General features: G+C 58.0%; 1 protein-coding gene across 2 annotated transcripts; it reads left to right on the top strand.

The window, feature by feature from the left end:
* The first annotated feature begins 953 nt into the window (after nucleotides 1-953).
* Nucleotides 954-13,265, top strand: MAP2K2 (mitogen-activated protein kinase kinase 2). 2 transcript variants are annotated; one of them, XM_075776416.1, is made up of 11 exons: nucleotides 954-1,136; nucleotides 2,183-2,393; nucleotides 3,843-3,989; nucleotides 4,667-4,744; nucleotides 5,193-5,244; nucleotides 5,340-5,464; nucleotides 6,857-7,070; nucleotides 7,950-8,014; nucleotides 8,850-8,911; nucleotides 9,607-9,652; nucleotides 11,067-13,265. In XM_075776416.1, exons 1-11 carry the CDS (start codon nucleotides 1,051-1,053, stop codon nucleotides 11,175-11,177), a joined length of 1,197 nt encoding a protein of 398 aa, XP_075632531.1. In that variant the 5' UTR covers nucleotides 954-1,050; the 3' UTR covers nucleotides 11,178-13,265. The 2 variants fall into 2 exon arrangements, with proteins under 2 accessions (XP_075632531.1, XP_075632532.1); XM_075776417.1 differs by having other exon boundaries at nucleotides 1,048-1,140.
* The last annotated feature ends 1,251 nt before the right edge of the window (nucleotides 13,266-14,516 follow it).

Here is a 14,516-nt window from a genome sequence, read left to right as displayed (position 1 = left end):
CCACAGCAACCCTTGTTCCCCCTGCTCCCCGTGGGCAGGGCTGGCCCGGACACCGGGGTTCTGCCGCCCGCCCGCCGCTGCCCGCACCCCTCTGCGCCTCCGTTTCCCCCACAGCTGCCTCAGGGGGGGCCGAACACACTACGGTTTGCCGGGGGTTCACCCCCCTCACCGCCATGCCGTCAGGGCGTCACCCCGATGCGCGTCACCCGTGTCGCCCTCCGGATGAGCCGGACGCCTCGTGATCCCCCGCGTGCCCGTGGGGCGGTGTGGGGCGGTGTGGGGTGGTGTGGGACCGGGCCGGGTGAGTCAGACGGCGTGTGGCCGAGGCGTGGCGGGGGACAAGGCCGCGTCCCGCTCCCTGACGCTCGACGCCCTCCGGCCGTGCGGCAGCCCTGTGAGGGCAGCTTGCCGCTCCCCGGTTTATGGCCCGGCGGTGGAGACGGGAGCCCCTGGAACCGAGCAAAGGGCACCGGCCCGCCCGGCGCCACGGGGCTGCTAATTGCCCGGCTTCGTTAAGGGTCTCGAGCGCGCCCCGGGCCTGCTGCCTGGGGTTCAGGTGGGAGGGTGGTGCGGGCAGGCGGTGGGCTGGGCAGAGCAGGGCAGGACAGGCAGGGGCTGGGCAGGACAGGCAGGGGCTGGGGGGGGGCTCCTGCTCGTGGGGTCGCTAATTACTGACAAGGCAATTAGCGCCCGCTCCCTCAGCGCGAGGGAAGGGCTGCCCGCTGCCTCCTCCTCACCCAGGCCCCGCCCCCTCACCCAGGCCCCGCCCCCTCACCCAGGGCCGCCCGCCCCAGCCCCGCCCTTCCCTCAGCCAGCTCTCGCGAGACTCCTCGTCCCCGCCCTCTTCGCCCGCCACTCTCAGACCCCGCCCCTTCTTCTTCCACCCCCCCCTCAAAAACCCCGCCCCTCCCGCGCGTCCCCGCGCCATGCGGCCGCGCCCCCGATAGGCCCCCGCGCGGCCACGCCCCCCTTCTAGCCCCGCCCCCGCGCGCCCCCGCGCCGCGCGGCCGCGCCCCCCGCTAGGCCCCGCAGGCGCGGCCCGGCCCGGCCATGCCGGCCAAGAGGAAGCCGGTGCTGCCGGCCCTCAACATCGCCCCCAGCGCTGCCGAGGGGCCGAGCCCCGACGGCTCCGCCGAGTGAGTGAGTGGCGGCGGGGTCCGCCCAGCCTGACGCCGTTGCCGGGGTTCGGGGCCTGAGGGACAGCGGGCCTGAGGAGAGGGGGGGGGCCCAAGGCAGGGCTGGGGGGGCCCAGCCCGGGGGTGTCGGGGGGAGTGGGGTGCTGGGGGTGGGAGGGTGGCAGGGACGGCAGAGGAGCCTGGGGGAAGGTCTGGGCGCAGCTCGGGCCTGGGGTGCGTGGGGCCCGGGCCTGGGTGCGCAGGCCGGGGCTGGGCTGGGGGCCCTGGGCCTGGGGTGAGGGGGCGGATTTGGGGGGGCGGTCAGCGCTCGGCGGGATGGGATGGGATGGGATGGGATGGGATGTGCGGGGCCGAGGCTGGTGGAGAGGGAGGGGAGCACGGGTCGAGCGTGGCATGGGGGTGCTGAGGGGTGAACCCATCCCAACGCATCGCCCTGGGTGGGAGCGGGTGGTCCGGGGTGGGCAGCAACTGGGGGAGAGCAGCTGGAGCCTGCGCGGGCGGCGGGAGCTCAGCAGCAGGTGCTGGGGGTGCACAGGCACCCCTTTGTGCTCCAGGGGTTTGGGGGATGGCGGGGGGGATGTGACGGAGCGAGGGGCTGCTGGACACCTCGCAAAGCCCTTCTCGTGTTTCGCAGTGAAACCCAAGCTTGGCTTCCCGTGTCGGGAGAGGGAGAGGCGGCTGGTGCTGCCTTTCTCCGTGCGGCCTCTTTAAGGGTTGCAGGATTTTCCCTACTCCTTGGCTTTCCCAAAACAGCTGACTGCACTAAAGCTCCTCTCCAGAGGAGATGTGCGTGTTGGGCAGATATTGCACCATGGGTCTCGCTGTCGGTGTGACCCTGTCAGCACCGGAGCTGAGCCCTGCCTCTCTCCAGAGCTTTGCTTTAGTCTTGTTGCTCTATCAGGGGCTGAGTGCGTGTCAGATGATGGTTTTCAGTTATTTCCCTCCACTTCCCTAAAAAAACCCCAAAAAACAAACCACCCCTCTTTCTCTGGTGCTGCCCTTGCAGTCTCCTGATGGCCCCTCCTGTCTCCTCCTCCCTTCTCCAGGGCAAACCTGGTGGACCTTCAGAAGAAGCTTGAGGAATTGGAGCTGGACGAGCAGCAGAAGAAGCGCCTGGAAGCTTTTCTCACACAGAAAGCCAAAGTGGGCGAGCTGAAGGACGATGACTTTGAGAGGATCTCCGAATTGGGGGCCGGCAATGGCGGTGTGGTCACCAAAGTGCAGCACAAACCCTCAGGGCTCGTTATGGCACGGAAGGTAATGGGGGAGTCGTGCTGGAGAGCGTCTGGCGCTCGCCCCGGCTCTAGGAGAGCTGGTTTCGGTTGGGATCTCTCTGCAGTGACCCATCTGCCCCCTAACCGCCTCGCCTGGGTCAGGACCGCGGCCCCAGCTGCTCCCAGCTAGGTTTTAGGTGGAACCTCTCCTGCTTTGGCGCTGTGAGCGACCTGGCCGCTCTGCCTGTCTCTGGGTCCCCTGGGAGAGGCCACGCTCTCTGCGACACGTCCCTGGGGTTTAGAGCGCCTGGTGTGAAAACATAAGTTTGTTCTTTTTTTTCCAGTGAAGCTGTTTTTTAATGAACTCGGCTAAACTGGGTGGAAGCAGATCTCTTGAGGATCCTAGGTCATGGCTAACGAGGACTGGAAATGGCGGGTGGAGGGACGGGTGGCTGTTCCTCCATAAACAGGAGTTTGATGCACATGTTTCTCGCCTCTCACCACCCGCTTAACAGATCCCCAAGGTAGTTTCAAGCAGCCGTGACATCAGTTCATCTCAAATGTGGGCTTATAGGCGACGTCTTTTACTCTGGTGCCCTGTAATAGAAAACCCTCATCTGCCTATTAGGAAAGGCAGTGCTCGGCGAGGACGGCGCAACCACCTGTCTGGAGGACGTCTTCCTTGGACCTCATCCGCTCTTGGGATGGTTTAATGGGTCTCCATGAGCAAATCCGCTTCTCTAGGTGGCTTCGCTCAGAGCTGAGTTCTCAGAGTCTTCCAGGGCATTCGATTTAATGGGTGTCACTGGGTGGTTTTGAGGTTGATGGGAGCTCCCTGTTCAGAAACCGAAGCGAAGGCGAGCTGCAGCACTGCTGTCCTTCCTGCAGAGACCAGCCTTTGCAGGTCTGCGGGAAGGACAGATGTCCCTGGGGTTGGGTGTCCTAGAGCTTACAGTGACACTGGCTCTTTTTTCTGACCTGCCATTGTATTTTCTAGCCTCTGGCTCCCCTACCCACAGCTGTGTTAACTGACCGCGAGGAGCCCAAGGAATAAAGCAACTGCTCTTTCACATGCAGAATCTTCATGAATTTATTTTTTTTTATTTTTTTTTTTTTCCTTTCTGTGGTTTCCTTGATATCAGAGCACCTCTTCTTACAACACCTACAGAACTTGTGAAAATGTTCCTGTCTGCTGAGTCAGATCTGCATCAAACTTCTGACTTGTCTTTCCGCTCTGTATCCCTGCGATCTCCGCCTGTTACATGGCTGGCAGTTGCTTCAGTCGCTAACAGGCTGCACGGGGCTCTACCTCTCCTTTATCCTTAATGTCAGTCTGCAAATGGTAAAAAGTCTTCAAGGGAAGCTCTGCTTTGATGTAAACTTTGTTTCTTTCCAACACTCAGGACTTGCTCACATGGTTCCTGTAAGTTGTTTTTTCTTTTCCAGGCGTTACACCTTGAATATTTTTTTTTTTCTCTTTCTTTCTTGGCAGCTGATTCATTTAGAAATCAAACCGGCCATCAGAAATCAGATTATCCGAGAGCTGCAGGTGCTGCATGAGTGTAATTCCCCATATATCGTGGGGTTCTATGGAGCTTTCTACAGCGATGGAGAGATTTCCATCTGCATGGAGCACATGGTGAGTCCCTGCTCCTCCTCTGCAAACTGCTGCTCGCAGGACTGTTCTAAATCACGTCTCCCTGGGCCTCGAAACTGCGGGTGAAACAGGGTGCTGGCAGCTGGGACGGCTCCTTGCTCTGGCTGCAGCAAGGCCACTCTGCTCCTGGGAGGAGCTGCAGGCAGGAGCTGCCTGCTTAGGCATCGAAATGACAGAGAGATCAACTTTTTGGAAAGCGGAAGCGGAGGTCTGGGGGTTGGCCAAACGGAAATGTTGTAAACCTGCTGCTCTACGGAGCTCGCTGTGAAGCACGACGTGCGTTCTCTGTTGTCTCTGGCAGAGAATAGTGTTGTCGCTCCTCTGGATCAGTGCTGACAGCATCATCTTTGCATTCCCCTCTGGGGGAAAGGAAGCTGAGAACTAGTAGCAAGAAGTAGAGCTGATAGAAGATAGCATTAAAGCAGTTTTCAGTGAGAAGCTTGAGCTCTGATCACCAGATATCTTTTTTTTTTTTTTTTTTTACCCCTGCTGTAAAAGGAGCGTGCTTGATGCCCAGTTGGTGCAGACAGCTGAGCTGGGATGTTGCGTACTGCTCATATACCGCTCGCCCTCCCTGGGCATGCTTGTCTGTAGAGCCAGCTGCTCTGTTTTCCTGCTGAGGATTGGCGTGTTGATCGCTTCGATGTTCTTTATTTTAGGATGGTGGCTCTCTGGATCAAGTGTTGAAAGAAGCCAAAAGAATTCCCGAGGAAATCTTGGGGAAAGTCAGTATAGCGGTGAGTTACAGTCGCTCTTCAGGCTTCTGGGAAGGATTTTCTGGGCACAGTTTGGGAATAATGCTTGTGTTGCCTGAGGAAGCTTTCTTTGTTTCCCCACGTGCACTTCCCTGTCCTGACCTAGGGCAAGAGGAGGTGGTGTGTGCGAGAGGGGAGGGGGGAAGCATATTCCCAACCGCTTTCCATAGCTCCGACCCCTTGCGCTGCGCTGGCTGGTGTTGCCTTCTCCCGGAGAAGATTTGGGAGAAGCTTTCTCGGGCGGTAAACTCAAGATCTGCGATTGACGTGGTGATAAATTGCAAACCCTGAAACACGTGGACACTGCGGGGTGGCTTTCCTCACCAAGCTGCAGCGTGGCGGCACCCGGAGTTTATGCAACGTGTCCTGCCAAATGGAGAGCACTTCCCTTCCCAGCTCTGATCTCATCCTGCCTTTGGTTTCCTTCTAGGTTCTGAGAGGCTTGGCGTATCTGAGAGAGAAGCACCAAATCATGCACAGAGGTGAGAGGAGGAACCTAAAAATAACTGCCTGCGGTACAGGGGCCCTGTGTTTTACCTAGAGTGGTGTTTACGCTCTTCTCTCTTCCTGTTGTCAGATGTGAAGCCTTCTAACATCCTCGTTAATTCTCGAGGAGAAATTAAGCTGTGTGATTTCGGAGTCAGCGGCCAACTCATTGACTCCATGGCAAATTCTTTTGTGGGAACTCGGTCCTACATGTCTGTAAGTTCCTTTCAACTTTCCCTCTGGGTTTTTTTCTTTTTTCCAATTTAGGTTCAACTCAGCTCTTACAGAATCAACGTGTAGAGTCCATTTCACTCACGGTTTTGCTCTGTGTTTCCATCCTCACCCGGACTGCCCTGTCCCTTGTTCGCATCGGGGGTGAGCCCCGTGCGTCAAGGCACCGTGCTGTGCGGAGAAGCAGACACCTCCACGTCCTCTTGAGGAGTTGGGGTCCTGTTGGCTCCAACCTGTGCCTGGATAGCAGTGGAAGTGCAGAAACTTGCAAAGACATTTCAGATCTTACAAATACTTCCATATTTTTATTTTGGCAAGTGTTTGTGGGTTCAAAAAAAAATCTTTCTGTGTACGAAGCTCCGTCCATGAAACTGAGTGCAGAGGGGACGCAGATGCTGGTACGCTCGCCTCCTCCCGCTCTGACTGCGTGCGCTCGCTGGCAGAATGGGAGTAAAACCAGTCAGGGGCAGGAGAGGTTTGGTGGAGGCTAAGGGGGAATTAAAGCCAGAGTGAACTGCAGGAAGAGCTGGCTGTGCCTCTCCTTTAAATGAGAATAATCATCGTTGTTGGCTCATCTGCAGATAAAGTGGTGTCCACGACAATAAAATTCCCTCCTGGCTGGCTCCGAGTCCCCAGGACCTGCTGGCTGAAAGGCAGAGCCGGGGGGGGAGGGTCTTCTCCCCGCACCGTGTGTGGTCGTGGCTGGGGACGAGCTGGTGGGTTAGTAGGGAAGCTGTCAGGCTACGCTTCTGTGCTTCGGTCTGAGCTGCTCTCGTATTTTGGGAATGGTTATTCCAGTACAGTTATAGTTAGACGGTGGCTATTTAAAAGTAATATCTCCTTTGCACTCAGCCACTGGGTCTGCACAGCTGACTCAAAGCTGCCAGTATGGATGACTTGCATTTGATTTAAATTTTTTTTTTATATATATATTTCTTTAAATTTTTCTTTCAATGGTGAGAGCCCAGAGTAGATTTTCTGCTCCTCAGATTCCTCTTGGGTGTTAACAGGAACGAGTGTGTGTGAGGGGGGAACCAAACAAGGTTAATAAGTCGAGTTCATTAGACCTTGGTGTACAGAGAACTCGATTCCTACTGCGTACTCTGGACTCCTAAGTGTAAGCAGCTGTAAACGCTGCTCCACTGTAGCTGTTGATCAGATGTATACAAGTGCTTTACGTTTGCACGTGATCTTTCTTTTGCATCCCCTTTGCACATGATCCCTGTGGGACAGACCTTTCCCTGGAGGGATGAAGAGCTGAGATGGAAAGGCTGTCAGGATATCGAGTCTTGTCTATTTAATTTCAGTGCGTGATATTTATGACTTCACATCGATTCAGAATATCAATACGTATGTTTCTGGGATCTTTCCTTCCAGCCCGAGCGGTTGCAGGGCACCCACTACTCGGTCCAGTCCGACATCTGGAGCATGGGTCTGTCGTTAGTGGAGCTGTCTATCGGAAGGTACCCAATCCCCCCGCCAGACTCCAAGGAACTGGAAGCAATATTTGGCCGTCCTGTGGTAGACGGGGCAGAGGGAGAATCTCACAGCATCTCGCCGCGGGCCAGGCCCCCAGGACGCCCCGTCAGTGGTAGGGGCTGTCGTATACATTGGAAACAACGTGCAGACGTGGGGGAGAAGGGGTCGGGTTTTGTTCGGTCCGGCTGGGTTAGCCAAAGGTCGTTTTGGATGAGGTTGTGGAGGGGAGTCGAGTGCTTGTAGGGAGGCCCCTCTCTGCCGAGCAGCTGGAGCAATGTCAATGCTCCGGCAGAATCCACTCTACCGTGGAGGTTTGATTCCTAATGAGCACCGGCGGGAGGCTGGTCTTGCACAGGGAGGTGAGGAGATGGCTCTTGGGATGCCAACCAGGGTCTCTTAAGATTTTTAAGAGCTCAGTTTATCTGCCTTTAGATCCCGCTGTGTCCCACGAGAAGGCTCGAGTCACGCAGCAAAGCACCCCGTGCTGGGGACGTCATAGGCTGTTGGCACTTGGACCCCTTGGAGGAGATCCTTTGAGGGACACCGTCACAGCCCGCGTGGCTCCTCAGGCTCTGCCCATGCTCCCAACAGGTTCCTTGCAAGCTGGGGACAGCTTTTTGGGAACGGCTTTGCTGGGAGCTCTCGTAGAAGCGCCAAACTGGCACGGGTGTTTGAAGGAGGCTCCGCTTGAGCCATTTGCTTGGAAGCAGAAGGCTCTAGAAGTGCTGCCAGCCTGCCACAGCAGATGGTCTGGTACTATGCTCCAAGCTAAGAAATAAATCTGGACTATAGGCACGATGAAAGAAATCTGAAATTTTGGAATGTGTTTTGGTTATTTTTTTTATTTTTTTTTTAATCTCGAGTCAGTTCCCAAGTGGGTTGCCTCTGCCTCTCCCAGCAAAAGTCCCACACATGCTTTTCACACGAAATGAAGCCCTTCGCTGTCCCTGAACAGCCTCTCACCGCTGTTTTTGTCATCTTAACCATGCAGGCCATGGGATGGACAGCCGGCCTGCGATGGCCATCTTTGAACTGCTGGATTATATAGTTAATGAGGTGGGTATTTCTTTACCGTTGGCTCTGCTGGGCTTCTCTGAGGTACCACAGTGTCGTGTCCGCCCTGCTGAGTCAGGGTGGGCTCCAGAACTTTTGCTTTAACGGGCTTTTGGATAGCCCCTCTGAGCTGCCCTAATGTCCTTTCCTTCTTCCTCCATTCCCTCTTCCCATCTCTTTGTATTGCAAAAGCATCTCTGGTTTTGAAGTAAGGCTCTGCGGGGGGGAAGTTCATAAATCCTTGAAAGAGGAGAGCGGTGAGGGGAGCTCTTGAGCTCTGTAACGACCAGCTCCTCTGCGCAGATGCTGAGGTCGCGCACGTTTTCTCTGATGATGCCCTTTGGACGAGGGTGACCAGTGCTAAATTCCCAGGCTGAAATGTCCTACCAGACTTGCAAGGTTGGGTCCATCCCACCAGCAAGTGGAAAGAGCGGTTTCCCCTTCCGAGGCGATGGGAGCTGACCCCCCAGTTATCATTTCCGGATTGGCTTCGTCCGCCGTGGGCGTTGCCAGGGCTGGGATTTGCGAGGTTGGATCCTGAACTGTCACGCTGCAGTTTCGGTCTCCGGAGTTTTGGCAGTGATTCAGCCTGGGGTCCCCCCAGCCGCACGCGGTGCTGGGGCAGCAGTTTGCTGCCAGCCTCGTGATGTGCTGAGAAATGGCAGGGAGCAGTTCCCTGGCTGCAAAGGACAGCTTGGAGGAGGAGGATGGCTGTAGGGCACAGCTTTTCTGCAGCTCATCAAAGACTGGAGGTGCCACTGATTGGGTGGGTTTTGGGGGTTTTTTTTGACCCATTAACACACAGTGATGCAGAAAACCCTTCTCCTTTTCTCTGCAGCCACCTCCCAAGCTACCGAATGGAGTTTTCACGCAAGATTTCCAGGAGTTTGTAAATAAATGGTAAGGATTCCTGCTTATGGCTGAAGGTGGAGGCCTGTACCGTGCTCCCTGACAGCTCTGCAAGGCTGCCTGCCGCTCCACCCAAAACGTTGAGCGTAACGCAGTATTCTCCACGCTCTGTAGGTGATCCCTCCCTGGCTGCAGTGTCATCCTGCATTGTGCTGGGAACTCCTGCCTTGGAAAGGGATGGAATAAAAGCGGTTTATTTGTGGTGACGCTCAGCGGTATCGCAGCACCTTCTAAATATGAGCCTGGCAGGGGGATGGTGGAGCAGATTGCCGGGGCTGTGAGTCACGCCACAGCCTCGTAGGCACCAGGCGTGCACCATCGACTTCCAGACCTTCCCATGCAGTGGGGGGGACACCTGAAGATGCTGTCGCAGCTCCCGTTAAATCACAGAGATTGGGCATTACAAAAATCACTAACGCCTGCCAAACGTTGGGTCCTCCTTCTCCATTTGCGGGGCGCAGTTCGTCCACACGGTCTAGAAGAGACGGATCCTGCAGCTCTCGCTAGGAGCTGGGCTGTTGGAGATGATGTTTCCGAGCCGTTTCCGTGCTGCCAGGCTCCTGGGGAAAGCAGCCGGGAGGCCAAGTGGCTTTCGGTGAAGCCGGAGACCTCTTCGGCTAGATAACCGGTTTCCCACAAGAAAATGTCTCAGCGTTGGTTTTGCTCTCTTGTTCTTCTCATTTCAGCTTAATTAAAAATCCAGCAGAACGGGCAGATCTGAAGATGCTGATGGTAAGTGCGGAGAGTAATTTTCTTTCTGCAGTGGGATTGCGCTGGATCTGCAAACTCCTGCCCCGTCCCTCTGTGCTTCTCTTGCTCAAAAGGCTGGAAGCTCCCAGGCTGAGCTTAAGATGAGCTAAATAGAGCCCGGGAGTGACTCACCTTTGATTCAAAGGCAGCGATCGTATCTAACCCATGCGGAGCCTGGGATGGGAACCACCCGGCTGTCCCGGGTCTGCGGAGGTGCCTGGGACAAACATTTGCCTCCTGAGTTGGGCAGACGAACGTATGGGCTGAATGTGAGCTGGCGATGTGCGCTCGCAGCCCAGAAAGCCAACCGTGTCCTGGGCCGCATCCGAAGCGGCGTGACCAGCAGGTCGAGGGAGGGGATTCTCCTCCTCTACTTTGGTGAGACTACCTGGAGTACTGCGTCCAGCTCTGGGGTTCCCAGCATAAGACAGATGTGGACTTGCTCAAGCCACGAAGATGATCCGAGGGCTGGAGCGCTTCTGCTGTGGAGACAGGCTGAGAGAGTTGGGGTTGTTCAGCCTGGAGAAGAGAAGGCTCTGGGCTTAGAGCCCCTTCCAGTCCCTGCAGGGGCTCCAGGAAAGCTGGAGAGGGGCTGGTGACAAGGGCAGGGAGTGACAGGACAAGGGGGAATGGCCTGAAGCTGCAGGAGGGGAGATGGGGATGAGATCTGAGGCAGAAATTCTTGCCTGTGAGGGTGCTGAGGCCCTGGCACAGGGTGCCCAGAGAAGCTGTGGCTGCCCCTGGCTCCCTGGCAGTGTTCAAGGCCAGGTTGGATGGGGCTTCGGGCAACCTGGGCTAGTGGAGGGTGTCCCTGCCCATGGCAGGGGTGGCACTGGATGGGCTGGGAGGTCCCTTCCAACCCACAGCAGTCTGTGAGCCCAGTTTAACCACGCTGACCTCAGCTTTCCCCCTTGCATCGGGCAGAGCCCCTGAGCTACGTCCGGGTGCTCCCGCACAGCCCTTGCGAAGGAGGTGGCCTGTGGCCCCCTGCCCCTGTGCGAAGCTTGTCCTGTCCTGCCTGTGCTTCTCCGTTACCTTCTGCCCCTGGGGGAGCAGGGTTTGCTGTGCAGGGGCAAGCGAGGACCCCGGGGAGCTGCAGCATCTTCCTCTGCCTGCCCGTACGGAGCAGCGTTTTGGTCTGGGGGCCGCGCAGGCTCTGCTCTTCTTTAAACCTTCCTTACTCCCGTGCCTGTGTTGACTACGTGGCTTAAAAACCACAGGGCTACAAGAACCAAATGCTATCTCAAAATCTGCTTTCGCTACCTGAGAGCAGCCTGAGCCGTCGCACCAGGATCTTCTTGCTTCTCCGGGGTCTAGCCCAACAGAACGGGGTCGGGTTTTGGGAGCCGGGGAGCAGCCGGCGATGCTCCTAATCCTTTTTTCCCTTCGCTTTCAGAGTCACACCTTCATCAAACGCTCCGAAGTGGAGGAGGTGGATTTCGCCGGCTGGCTGTGCAAAACGCTGCGGTTGAACCAGCCCAGCACGCCCACCCGCGCTGCCATGTGAGGGCCGAGCCGACCGCCTGGTGTCAGTACATCTGCCTCTGTCACCATTTCCTCCCCTTCAGTAAATGACAGAACTGCCCTCCTTCCTTCTCCCCGGCCCCTTCTCGCCTCGCGTCCCAGCGGCAAAGCACCGTCCCCTCAGAAGCGTCTCTTATCGGCCGACCCCCAGCCAAAGCAGGGTTGGTTTCTTTTGATGTGGGGGTGTTCCAGGCCTCTGCTCCAGCTCTGGAGCTCCTGACACTTGGGAAATGTGGTGCTGCTTATGTTAATTTTTCTTTTTTTTTTTTGTTTTTTTTTTTTTGAAACATGTTCACTTGGGTTTAAAAAAAAAAAAAAAAGAAAAGAACGGGGTGTGTGTGTGCACGCTTGCATGTGTGTGTGTGAGACGGTGGACCTGCACGGCAGATGTTTTTGCCTCCTCCCTGGTTTTCACGTGGGCTCCGGGGCGGAGAAATCGGTGGGGCCAGGAATGGAGAAACCCTATCTAGGGTGGCCCAAAACGGTGTCACCGTCTTGCCCGGGGCGGCCGGGGACGAGGTGGGCACCCTGCCGATGTGGGCAGGAGCTCTGCGGGGTGATTTACGGCTGAGCCAGAGAAGACCGTAGCGGTGAGCTCCCTTCTAGCCAGTCCCCGGGTGGAGGAGAGGAGAGATTTGTGTTTTTCTTTCTTTTCTTTTGAAACGGTTGGTTTTTTTTAAAGCCTCTTCTTGCTGCGCACTGGATATTTAGCGAAGGGTCTTGATGGGTTGAGCGCAGGCCGAGCTCTCGGCTGGCGGTGGGAGCTGCGGGGTGGGCGCCTGAGCGGCGTTCCCAGGACTGCGGCCCCTCCACCCCTGGGTGCCAGGGGGAGAGCACGGCCTTCCCTTCCCCGGCTCCTGCCCGAGCAGAGAGGTTGGGGGGTTGGAGCCCGGTTGCCCACCGTGGTCAGGGCAGAGCCGGGCTAACCCGGGACTGGGGTCCCTCTCCTGACCCCACCATCTCCTGGGGAAGGGTGAAACCCCTCCAGGCTGCCGGTTTTCCCTCTCCAGCTCCTCTCGCCCATCCCAGGAGCGGCCTCGGCCATCGTGGCTGTAGCAGAGCCCCGGGGCCCCCCGTTGGAGCCCCCCCGCTCCCCTCACCGCACCGGGTGCCTGGGCTGGGCGTCGCAGGGAGGGGATGAACCCACCCAGCGAGACCCGCGTTGTGCCGAGGCCCACGCGTTTTCCAAAGGCCACCTGCGGCCTGACGGTCCCTCCCTGCCCCGCACCTCCCCGTCGTGTCCCCTCCTGCCCGGGAAGGACCTCGCAAAGGTGCTGTGGGGGCTGAGCCCCGGTGGAGTGGCCGGATCCGTCCCCGCCGGCACCGGTTGTGCAGTGGGGATGGCGGCTCCCCGCTGTCACCTCCCTTTCCGCCACATTTGTGGATTTTCAGGTGATTCGCTCCCCCGTCCCCCCCCCCCCCCCCCACATGGGAGTCTGTGGTCCCCAAGCCCCCCCTACGAGGAGATGATTTTTGGAAGCTTGGTAGGATTTTTCTTTTTGTGTTTTCCATCTTTTCGGGCTGGGTTTTGGTTTTTTTTTTTTTGCCCCGTTGGGCTGGCGGCTGACATCCCCTCTGCCTGTGCTCGGGTCCCGCCATGACAGCCCCCCCCCAGAAGTAAGCTCCCTGATTTGGTAACCCCAAACTCCTCGTACCTTTTCCTTTCCCCTTCCCCAGCAAAGGGCGAAGGCGCTGCCCTGCTTGGGGCAAGCGCCGGGGGGCGGCTGCGTCGTCGTCCCCCCACCACCAAGGCAAACCCCGGGGGGAGACCCCAAATTTGGGGGGGGGGGGTGTGTGTCTGTGCTTGCTGGCTCAGCTCATGCGTGGGCAAAGCACCCTGGAGCCGCGGGGGTGCTCGTCGTTACGGTTTTAATTGAAATGGGAGATGGGGAACGGGGACAGTTCATAAAGCTTTAGGATATTTTCAGTTGGTTTTGGTGCTGGGTTTTGGAGGAGGAGGAGAAAGCGTATCGAGCGTTTTGTTGGTGCAATTTTTATTTTTTTTTTTTTTAACTCGGTATTTTCATCATGGGGGGGGAAAAAAAAAAAAATAAATGGCACTTTACATTTACAGGCCTTTTCTCTTCTTGGTTGTGCCCCGAGTGGCTTTAACCTCTGCAGAGATGGAACCCCGACGTCACTGACCGTGCTTGGGGACGAGGCCGTGCCGGTGGCTCTCGCCACGCTGCCCATCGGCTGCCTCCAGAGGAAGCAGGCGATGATGGAATTATCTTGGCACGAGGCAGCCCCGGCCGGACAGGATGCGAGGTCTGAGCACGAGGTCCGAGCACGGTGCGATGCCTGAAATCCCGCCCCAGGGGAGTCGGGGTCGGCTCTGAAATACTTGGGGGGAAATAGTTGCAGCTTTTAAATATTTGGGGTGAAAAGAAGCAGGGAGAGGTGAAGCTGGGCTCTGCCAGCCCGAGGCAGCCTTAACCAAATCTGTATCATGCCCAGAATTGAAAATTAACTTTATTTTGCAGAGTTCTTGTGCCGTTAGCCGTGCCAGGGCTCTGGGGAGGTGACGCTGAGCACCCATCTTGCTGCTGGGTCGTGTCGTCCCCCCCCATGGGGTCCCTGATGCAAAGCTCCTGCGGTGGCACTTTGGGGGGGGGGGGGGGGGGGGTGTCCTGGCTTTGCTTCTCGTGGTGCTGTGGGGTCCCCCGGGGGTCTGGGTGGTCCTGCAGAGACCAGGATAAACTCACTGCACCCATGGGAGCCGCAGCAGGTTTCGGTGATGGTGGCTGCGCATCTCGGTGGGGGTCCCGCGGGGTCCCTGGGCCCGGCACGAGCACAGCCCCTGTGGCAGGGTGGGGTTTTGGGGTGCAGGGAGGAAGGAAGGGGCCCAGGCAGGGCTGGAGGAAGGGGTACCCCCAGCCCCGCGGCTTTTGGTGGGACGGGATGGGGGGGGTTGGGGTCTTGCGCCCCCCCCCCCCCCCCGACATATGTAGGTGCTCTCCGTGTCTGTGTTGTAGGTGGTTTTGGGGTGACCCCGGTGTGGGGAGGACCTTTGGGGGGGCCGGAGGGGCCATGCTGGGGCTTCATCTCTAGGCGGGGGGGCTCTGGGCGTGCCCCCGGCTGCGGCGGGGGAAAACGAAAGCAGCCGGCGACCGGGCGGCTGCCGGCGCGTGGCAGGGCCCAGCCCTGGGGTGCAGCCTGGGCCCCCCCCCCTCCCCCCAGCACCCACCCCATCCCCCTGCACCCCCCCTCCTGCCCCCCCCCCCCCCCCCCGTCTGTGTGTGGTGTTCCCCCCTCAGTCCCCACTGCCAGCCGGGTTTCCCCGTCCTGCCTCAGTTTCCCCACCTGCAGAACAGGGTAATGA

The sequence above is a fragment of the Balearica regulorum genome, chromosome 26 (assembly GCF_011004875.1).
Source record: "Balearica regulorum gibbericeps isolate bBalReg1 chromosome 26, bBalReg1.pri, whole genome shotgun sequence".
Classification (NCBI taxonomy): domain Eukaryota; kingdom Metazoa; phylum Chordata; class Aves; order Gruiformes; family Gruidae; genus Balearica; species Balearica regulorum.
Note: the sequence above shows the minus strand (reverse complement) of the source record. Positions and strands in the feature narration are given on the sequence as shown.

Bases quoted from the DNA above. Each gene is read 5' to 3' on its own strand.
- MAP2K2 (XM_075776416.1), top strand. From the start codon at position 1,051: ATGCCGGCCAAGAGGAAGCCGGTGCTGCCGGCCCTCAACATCGCCCCC. The intron at 1,137-2,182 runs GTGAGTGAGTGG...TCCCTTCTCCAG, and splicing joins AGCCCCGACGGCTCCGCCGA to GGCAAACCTGGTGGACCTTC. The intron at 7,071-7,949 runs GTAGGGGCTGTC...TTAACCATGCAG, and splicing joins CCCAGGACGCCCCGTCAGTG to GCCATGGGATGGACAGCCGG.